Consider the following 9,768-nt stretch of genomic DNA (forward strand, 5'->3'; position numbering starts at 1 on the left):
ATATATTAATTCGACCAATATTTTAATATAACAAAGAATAATGAAATAAATTACAATAAATTTATGAAACGAGATAAATATCTACATATTTGATGAGACTCAAACTTATGATTTTCGAACTTGGTCATGAAACTCAGTCGTAATCACTGAACTAAGACATTATTGATTAATTTATAAAAACTTTACAAATGTAACAAATTAAAGATGAAAACTAAAATAATGAATAGAGATAATTATATTTATACTCCCCCATGTATGATCTATTTACAAACCACCATTACGTTTTTAGTAATTACGCAAACCACCATTGGCAGTAAAAAAGTAGGAATAGTTTGTGCAATGTTGTTGGCATTTTTGAAGGGTGTATATGTAATTTTTAAAAATTAGGTATGTCTTGTGTAAAAAATATTGTATTTTTAGTGGGTGTATGTGTAACTTTTTAAAAGGTAAACATAATTTTCATAAATAAATCATAAATTAAAAAATGTAAATGTAATGATTCCTACCCCAAAAAACAAAAAAAATGAAATAATAATAAAGCAACGGAGTCGTACCCTTTCATATCTTTTCATCTACCAAAGGAATCTTGAACCCAAAGGGAAGCATCGTAGGCCCCATAAACATAACATTAATCTTAGTACTTTGCCAAATTATCACCAAAAGGGACACAAACATAGTTGCCCATCATCTAAGTATGTCTCATTATGTGTCGGTAGCACAAATAAAGTCTTTGTTTTAATGGTAAGTAATCTTATCCTGTAACTAACCCGCGCAATGGTGTAAGAATATATTGCATTTATATATATATATATATATATATGTGGTGGATCTACTGATCGAAAGAATTATTCCCCTATAGTTTAATGACGATGACTTAAATACTATAGTAATTTAATATTATTCATCATAGTTAAATAAAATTGATATGAAAAATCAAGTTTTGACTACGGTTAATGATTTTTGCCATAGTTTACTGTGATTAAAAATAACAAAAAGTAGAATTGCAAGAAGAGGAGCTTATAAAGTCTCATCACTTATCCTCTATTTCCTCTAGCAGAGCTACGAACTCGTCCTCGCCAGCCGAGAACCTGATCTCCTTCCCTTCGGCCAATGCCTTGGCAACTTCAGAAGCTAACAGGGCTTCTAACTCTTTGTTCCGAGCCTCCAGAGCTGCTCGCTGGCTCTCCAAGTCCCCCTCTCTAGCAGAAACTTTGGTAATCTTTCCTTGCAGCTTGCGGTTTTTGCGTTCTGCCACAATCTGCTTTTTGCGAAAACCCGAACATTTGAGAGAGAGACCACAGACAAAATTTGCAGCCTAACAAAGACAAAGTTAGCAACAAAGGTGGCAGATCGAGATCGCATAACTTATACAGAATTACCTGCATCAAGGAGTGAGCACAATGCTCTTCGAGACGAGTGTATGAGGTCTTCAAGAGGGTAGCTTGGTCGCGAGAAAGACAGCTCGCATTGTATAGCTCCTAGGAATCCTGTCCTGATAGTGTGTTGAGAACTCTGATGCTAGAGGAGATCTTCCAATCAGGGATCAATTTCTCCCCTTCCAATTGAGCAGTCAGGTGATGTTCGTTGCAAAGTTCTTCGCGAGCTGCCCTCCACTACTCAGCAACCTCTTTTAGCATCTCCATATTTTTCTTTTCTTCTTCGGCTTTTGTTGCTGCTGCCTCTTCTTCCTGTCTAGGAGATCGAGACTTGCTATGCTTACTCGATCTCAAAGCACTCTTATTGTTCCTCCGATGCTTGCACTTTTTCCGTGATCCGCTTGGAGCACCCTCTTCCTCTCCTGCTGGGGAATTCTCTTTCGACCCCACTATATCAACATTGGGGGAGGAGCTCCTTCCTGTTTGTTTGACCAGCTCGAGAGGTCGAGTGTCTTTGCTTCCAATTTCGATGGGGGCTACATCCCTAGGAATTTCTGCATCAGGGGTCGCAGAGGAATCCGGCTCAGATCGCGCAAGCGCGACCTCAGTGGCGGCCCTGCCTTGTGCAGCTCTTATGCATTGTACGACGCGAGCTTGAAGAACCATGTTATCTACGAACAGTAAAAGAGTTAGAAAGGTGCTCACTTGCAATGTGAAAACAGATAGAAAGGAAGGGCAAATTCACCTAAGGAGCCCCTAACTTGGAGGAGTGTTGGATTGAGATGGCTCGAGAGGTCGAGTGTCTTTGCTTCCAATTTCGATGGGGGCTACATCCCTAGGAATTTCTGCATCAGGGGTCGCAGAGGAATCCGGCTCAGATCGCGCAAGCGCGACCTCAGTGGCGGCCCTGCCTTGTGCAGCTCTTATGCATTGTACGACGCGAGCTTGAAGAACCATGTTATCTACGAACAGTAAAAGAGTTAGAAAGGTGCTCACTTGCAATGTGAAAACAGATAGAAAGGAAGGGCAAATTCACCTAAGGAGCCCCTAACTTGGAGGAGTGTTGGATTGAGATGTGCGAGCCATAGAACTTCTTTTACAAGAATTTTCTTCAAGTTATACCGATAAGAAGTGAGGCTGTTTATTTGATCTCCTTTCAGCCCCCCTCCCTCAGTAACCGGCTCCGACTTATCTACAGACATTCGCGACCTAGAGGAGGTCGAACAAAGATATATTTTTCTTTCCACGGGCTGACATTGGACTTGAGGGTGTCTAAGAACCTACAATCTTTTCAAGAAGAAAGGTAGAAAAACCCCCTGTCCCCTGATCTCTTAGAAGTGGTAAAAGAATATAGCGACTAGAAATTATCAAAATTGGGTTCAAAATGGTGAACTCGCATTATTATGATAAAAGGGATGATATGACTAATATAATTGGGAGACAACTGCATGGGGCACAAATTTAAACCCCTAAGAATTTAGGCTACATAGGGGCTGAGGAAAATCGCAACCCAACATCGAAATGGAGAAGGGAGAAAGGGCAGAAGCCCTTAGGAGGTTGGTGTATGTGATCAAATGACTGCAATATCAGGATCTCATAATTATTGGGAATGTAATACTTTTCTTTTATACAATGAATTTGATGTTTTACAGTGCTAACTATACCCGTCTAGGGACTATGTTCTAATATTGCCTGGAGTTTTACATAAGTCGGGGCTTCATCTGGATCAAGACTCATCTACCCGGCGGCTAGATCTCAACCTAAGCCTAGATGGGCCCTCTATGGGAGTAGGGGTCGTGTCCATATGGGGGGAGAGGTAGCAGAAGATGTTGAATCAGAATTGGAATTAGAAGAGTTTGAGGAAGACATGGTACCTTGAGTGAAGGCCGAGATCAAAATCGAGGGAAAGCAGGCAGGACCGAGGTCAAAGGAGAGCAGGCAGCGATCTCTGGAAGATGACGAAGTCGTTAAGACTTTTTGAAAAGGGCGGCTATATACATAGGCGGAAGACCAACATGCCCGTTGGGAGAAAGTTACTCCTAGGGCGACATGTGGCATCATGCAGATCGAGGCAGTTGTTCGAACTTGGATAAGTGACTTTTCAACTTCTTCTAAGGTAATTAATTACACTTAAAAGAAATAGGGGAATTATGATGAGGGATTAATTATTGAAAGACAAAGATACCCTTCATTAAGGGTAAAAGTGACATTTTCGGTGAAGATCCGCGCACAAGCCCACAGGTCGGGTCGCGGTGACCCCTCCCATGGGTCGGCCCGATTGCTGGATTACTGTATGCCGCACGATCGGGGACAAGGAGCCTAGGATTGTGAGACGTGGCTATCTCTAAAGTTTGTAGTATTGACCCTACAAAAATCGCAAATCTGCGTTGACTATTTAGCTTTTGATAGCATATTTCTATCTCGACCACCAATTAATTTGGGATTCGAAAGGTCTTCATCAGGAACGAACCCGACTAGCATAATTTGCTTGTTTTATCCTCAGGCCCAATTACAGATCTGGGAAAATGACGTGGGCCTATCGAGTTTGTTGATCAAGGTCGCACATTCGTACTGTATCAATATACAAATTATGTCCATATCTCCGTTTAATAATCTTCCATCATGGAATTGATTTTACTTTCATTCTTTAGCTTAAATCCAAATCAATTACATAACAAAATATAATTCTATTTATCTTGTGATTAATCGTTCCCGTAACGTATGAATAGATCAATTAATGATAATTATAAAGTTGTTGATTTCAATAGAGCAAAATAAAGTTTTGTAACAACAAAGCACAAAGTTATTTGAACCATGATCTATGTTGCCAAATGCCCCCCATAAAAATCAACAAAAATAACTGTCAGGATTAATGTCAGTAATTGCCAACAAAACTGCCCAAAAAAAGCAGTCAGAAAAGAAACTACCATAGAAAAAAGGTTCTAAAAAAAGACAAGCATGTATTATGACCACCCTCTCGTTTCCGACTGGCACAAAACTCTTCATCTCCGCTCTCTTTCATCATTACACACACCACACACACACACTGTATCTGCAATGGCTGAAACTAAGAGAAACGATACAGGCAGCATCAAGAACGATATGGGCAGCATCAAGAACGATACGGACGACATCAAGAACGATGTTAACGCAGATGATCAAAAGGGGAACAGGATTCAAGTATCCAATACCAAGAAACCCCTTTCTTTCTACCTTAATCTTGCCAAGGTTTTCTTTCTACATTCATGTGTGTGTGAGACATGCGGCATGAATATATTTATCCTTACAAATGCGGTTTTTTTTCCGACCAGTCATTCCTTGTCACTGTCTTGTGTATATGTTTCTTTCCATGCATGTTATCATAGATTTGCTCATATGGGTTGTGATCTTGAATATCAATATGTTTTGCTTAGTATGTTGTTAAGTTTTGAACTTTCGATGAGTTATTGATCAAGATCAATAAATGTTTGTCTTTCATAATTAAATACTAGTAAAATACACGTGCATTGCGCGTGAAGTGTAGACTTTAATTTTTCAATATTGAATTTGTTGTTCTTTCTTCATCCTTATATAATGTATTAACATAATACATAGATATATGTTTGTTTGAATTTAAATATATATGTACGTAAGTAGGTTTGAAGAAAGAAAAAGAACAAACTAAGTAAAATATTTTGATTGAAAATATTGATATGGAAACTTTATTAGAGAAAATGAACTCCTACTCAACGGTGCAGTGAGAAACTCCCAAAAACTCTTTTAAAAATACTATAAAACATTTGAAACTAATATATATGGAACTTTATGAAAACTTATCTCAACTTCTATATTAATTTAAAATTTTGCATCCACAAACTTCAATATTTATTTAAATTATGCTAAATTTTTTTTACCATTCTTAAATTCATGTTAATTATATATATACGTATATATACATTTATCTTGATTTTTTCTAGAAAAATAAAATGGAGATTTAATATCTATCACTTCAAATTGCTAAAATTTGTGTGTATTTCTATCTTTTAAACTCGTTTTACTTTAGAAAAATGATACCGATATTTTCCATAGATCCATATTGAAAATATAATATTATTGAGAATTGTAATATATAAAACAAGCCTTTTGATTTTGTCTACCCCAAAATCAATATAATAATAATGATGCAATAAGTAATAAATAATAATCAAGTTGATTAGTCTAACATTAAGTTTTTTTAAAGTTTAATCATAAAATTAATTTAAAATATCCAACTTATCTTTCGCATATCCAAATACATCTCATGTAGAGAAATATGAATATATTTTTAATAAAATTTTGTATAAAATATGAAAAATATTATTGTTAAATTTACCTTGTAATTGGTAGTCCATTGCTCGACCAATCTTATTATGAATCGAATTAGCTCATGAAAACAGTCCTTCGCTAAAACAATAAAATATGTAATGTTAACTGCCGTACATTATATATACAATAATAAATATTTTAGTAAAACATATATGCTCATTTTCCAAATTTCTTTGAGAAATTTTGAAATATTATATCTTAAATAGAAATTATTATTATTATTATGCTTATCATTTTTCATTCTTTTGGATCTCATTTTTTATTTCAGCAATATATATAACATAAATAAGTTGGTAGATAAGATTTTTAAAAGAATTATGAAAATAATAAAAGCAGTGAGAATCATATAATAATTATTTGTTCCTTTTGATTCTCATAAATGCAAGAAAAATAAATTTGTAACTTTAATTGATTTTTTGCTTATGATTTATTCTTTTTTAAACCAAACTTTTTGGAGTGTTAAATGGTGACTATTGTAATTAAATATATCTCAGATATTTTTTTCAGATATTTATTTGATACTTTAATCTTATGTAAGAATTTTGGTCCTCACAAAAAGATTAATGAACATTTATGTAAGAATATGTCATAGTTCTCTAAAAATGAATTGGCTAATTTTCATGCATAATTTTCTATTAAATTATCTATTTTTTTCCAAAATAATTTCTCATAACATGTTTACATCATTATTTAATTTTTTTATTTTTTATTACTTCTATAAGTTATGGTATTAATATATTTAATTGCAAACGAGCGACACTTCTTTTTATTGTACCATTAAAATGGATCAAATCAGTACAATTTTGAGAAAAATAAAATAATAGTGTTTTTAGCATTTGAAAAACACTGATAAACTAATATTATTTTATTCGAATTTTCGGCTAACAAAACATCCCGTGCTTTTTGTAAAATGAGAGTGAAGAAGGTACTTAAAATTAAATTTTTTGACTTAAACTCTTGCACTGATTTAAAAATTAAAAGAAACTTTTCTATAAATGCTAAAAAAAATCTAAATAGAAAAAATATCCGTCCAATTTTCACATTCAAATCTCTTAGTATATTATACTTGGACATGTGTTTAGAAAATGATTATTACAGAAAAAATGTTATTACTTTGAAGAATACAAATTTTGAGTTCCGATTTATTATTTATTTTTTCAGTTAAATTTTATGTATAAATAAAACTTATAAGAAATTAATTAAGTGAATTCCAATTTAAATTCTTAATGACTTCTTGCGTAGAGTTATTTTCGTGCTTTTAGAAATATAAAAAATATTACGTGATTTTCATAGTCCTATAATAGTGTATACAAATGCGTTTGTATATTTTATATGGACAATATAGAAAAAATAATTAGATCAAGATCAAGTATGACAGAGAGATCCACTTAGAAAATTAATTAAACGAATTTAGGAGTTTTATAATTGAATTTAAACAATTCAATGAACCTTTCCAATGACTTTATTACAAGATTGTCTAATTTCAATTTTTCAATTAATATATTTATTAATTTTAGATATTATCAAAATTAAGTTTTGGATAATAGTAATAATATTAAGGATAAATTCCATAGACACGGGTTGAGGTTACCATTACAACTATTGAGATTGCAGTTGTAATTACAAATACACCTCATATTTGTGGCAAAGTTTACACAAGCACCCCTTAAAATACATTACACTAACACCCCTACCGAAATGTACCTATAATTTTGGAAAATCCAAGAGTGTGTGTACATAAACCTAATACGAAGGGTGTCAATATAATATATTCCCAATAATAATTTACATAAATACCACTAATACTAACATAATTATAACGATATTTTTGTCAAATAAAAAAATGAAAGAAACTTTTTGATCAAATCATACTTCTATGATAGGTATAGATATATATAGTTTAATTGTATTCATCGACAATAAGACTGTTTTAGGTACTCCACTATTTACAAGGAGGTAAATTGTTGTAGATTAAAAAGCGGGATAACTTGTTGTATTTTAAAAACCACAAGGAGGTAAACTATTATATTTTTTATAAGAGGGTAATTTGTTAATTTGCAATATCACGAGGTTGCTTGCATTTTTCCCCAATTATCTGTCGTATAATATGCCTTTTGAAGAGCTTACTACATCCTTAATCTTTTATCATTACATTAATCAGAATTCGATGTTGTTCAACATTCAAATGAATATTCATATTCCCCACTCAATTATATGTTATTTGTAGAGGCACCTAAAGATACATGATGATGTTGAGCTTTCTGCCCTGGGTATGGGTACGTTATTCTCCTTACCTTTTATGCATTTCTCGTTATCATATACTCAACACATTCTTGTTCTTTTAATGGAAAAGAACTAAATACATACCATGATGTTTGCAAACGATGCGATATCCTGCGACTAAGACAATATCATGTATATCTGCACTCATGTTTCATGCAGCAATTCCTACGGTGGTCATAATCTCCGAGATTCTTAAGAGAAATGGAGTGGCAACCGAGAAAAGTAAGCAGATATATGTAGAAGTGGAAAAGCTTAACACATACACACAAGAAACGTTAATGCATGTGTCGGAACTGATTGTATCGTTTTCATATCGTGAAGGTATCTCTATATCTACGGTGGCCACTAAGGATGTCAACAAGGGCCGGACCGTGCAAAAGGCTAGGGTTAGTTCATGGAAAAAATCCCTATGATATCGCAAATGAGCAAATTACCCCCTTATGAAAAAAAATAAATAGCAATTTACCTCTTGTATTTTTTAAGATACAACAATTTACCTTCCTATGTTTTTTTAAAATGAAGCAATTTATCTCCCTGTATAAGGAGGTAAATTGCTTCAATATAAAAAGTATAGGATTAAATTGCTATATTTGTTCATAAGGGGTGATGTGCTCATTTTCAATATCATAGGAGGGTACATTGCTATTTACCAATTAGTTCATTCACATTTTCATACAAGAAGACGCTATTCTGGATGACTACACTAATATCCTCTGAGTTTCAAGCATTTTATAAAAATAAGTCATCAATTTTGAAAAATTGCATTGCACCTCCTAAACTTAACTTTTTGACATTACTGATTCACTCTTGATTTTTGTTTAATGCATAACATCACTGCAGAGGGTATCACTTGTAATTTTCCAAAATTGAGGGATGTCTATGGAATCATTTGGGAGTTTCATTTATTTTCCTATGCTCAGATGAATTAATTACCGACACTCACAATCTCTTCATTTCACGTACAGATTGAGATTGTGCTGATCAAGCAGAATTCAAAGAACACTAAAGCACTTCCAGAGAAAGGCCAAGAACAGTGACATTCAATGCAACATTAATATTCACAAATCCTTAACGTTGATATTTCCAAGTAGAAGTCCTCGGTTTCTGGCTAAGTAGGTCTGCTAGTTATGGTAGAGATGTAGCTAATATTAGGATCTTTCTGTAACCTTGTTCCTATACAATATTTAAATGCAATTAGGTTGTCTGATCTGATGCATAACACGCAACAGTGCGTACATATGCATTTTTGGAGGGATTCTCTCAGTCGTTTGCTGTGAGCAATAAGGCCATTATTGACCATATCCTTAAAAGGAATTGATCATAGTTTTATCCCATGATGTAAGAGAAAAGAAGAAATTTTATTGAAATAGAAATACGGGAAAAATGCAAGCAGCCCCGTTGTGATATCGTAACTGAGCAAATTACCCCCTTATAAAAAAACAAATAATGATTTATCTCCCTGTATTTTTTCAAATATAATAATTTACCTCCCTATATTTTTTAAAGTGAAGCAATTTACCTTTTTATATAAGGAAGTACATTGCTTCATTTTAAAAAGTACAGGGGGGTAAGTTGCTATATTTTTTCAATAGAGGGATAATGTGCTCATTTTCAATATCACAGGGGTATAAATTGCTATTCACCCAATATTTGAATAAAATGGGGGTAGAAACAGGCTTATGATCATAATAATTGAATTTTCATAGAAAATTTTCAATTCCTCCAAATTGGTTTAGTAGAATTCCTTCTAGTTCTACTAACTTTC

The 9,768-nt window shown here is 33.5% G+C and overlaps 1 protein-coding gene across 1 annotated transcript; it reads left to right on the forward strand.

The window, feature by feature from the left end:
• The first annotated feature begins 4,388 nt into the window (after positions 1–4,388).
• LOC105158434 (uncharacterized protein At2g34160) lies at positions 4,389–9,327 on the forward strand. Its single transcript, XM_011075194.3, has 5 exons — positions 4,389–4,604; positions 7,948–7,996; positions 8,163–8,225; positions 8,325–8,389; positions 8,969–9,327. Exons 1-5 carry the CDS (start codon positions 4,434–4,436, stop codon positions 9,038–9,040), a joined length of 420 nt encoding a protein of 139 aa, XP_011073496.2. The 5' UTR covers positions 4,389–4,433; the 3' UTR covers positions 9,041–9,327.
• The last annotated feature ends 441 nt before the right edge of the window (positions 9,328–9,768 follow it).

This window comes from Sesamum indicum, linkage group LG3 (assembly GCF_026168435.1).
Source record: "Sesamum indicum cultivar Baizhima isolate 11 linkage group LG3, ASM2616843v1, whole genome shotgun sequence".
Taxonomy (NCBI): Eukaryota; Viridiplantae; Streptophyta; class Magnoliopsida; order Lamiales; family Pedaliaceae; genus Sesamum; species Sesamum indicum.

Bases quoted from the DNA above. Each gene is read 5' to 3' on its own strand.
- LOC105158434 (XM_011075194.3), top strand. From the start codon at position 4,434: ATGGCTGAAACTAAGAGAAACGATACAGGCAGCATCAAGAACGATATG. The intron at 4,605-7,947 runs GTTTTCTTTCTA...TGTTATTTGTAG, and splicing joins TCTACCTTAATCTTGCCAAG to AGGCACCTAAAGATACATGA. The intron at 8,226-8,324 runs GTAAGCAGATAT...CATATCGTGAAG, and splicing joins TGGAGTGGCAACCGAGAAAA to GTATCTCTATATCTACGGTG.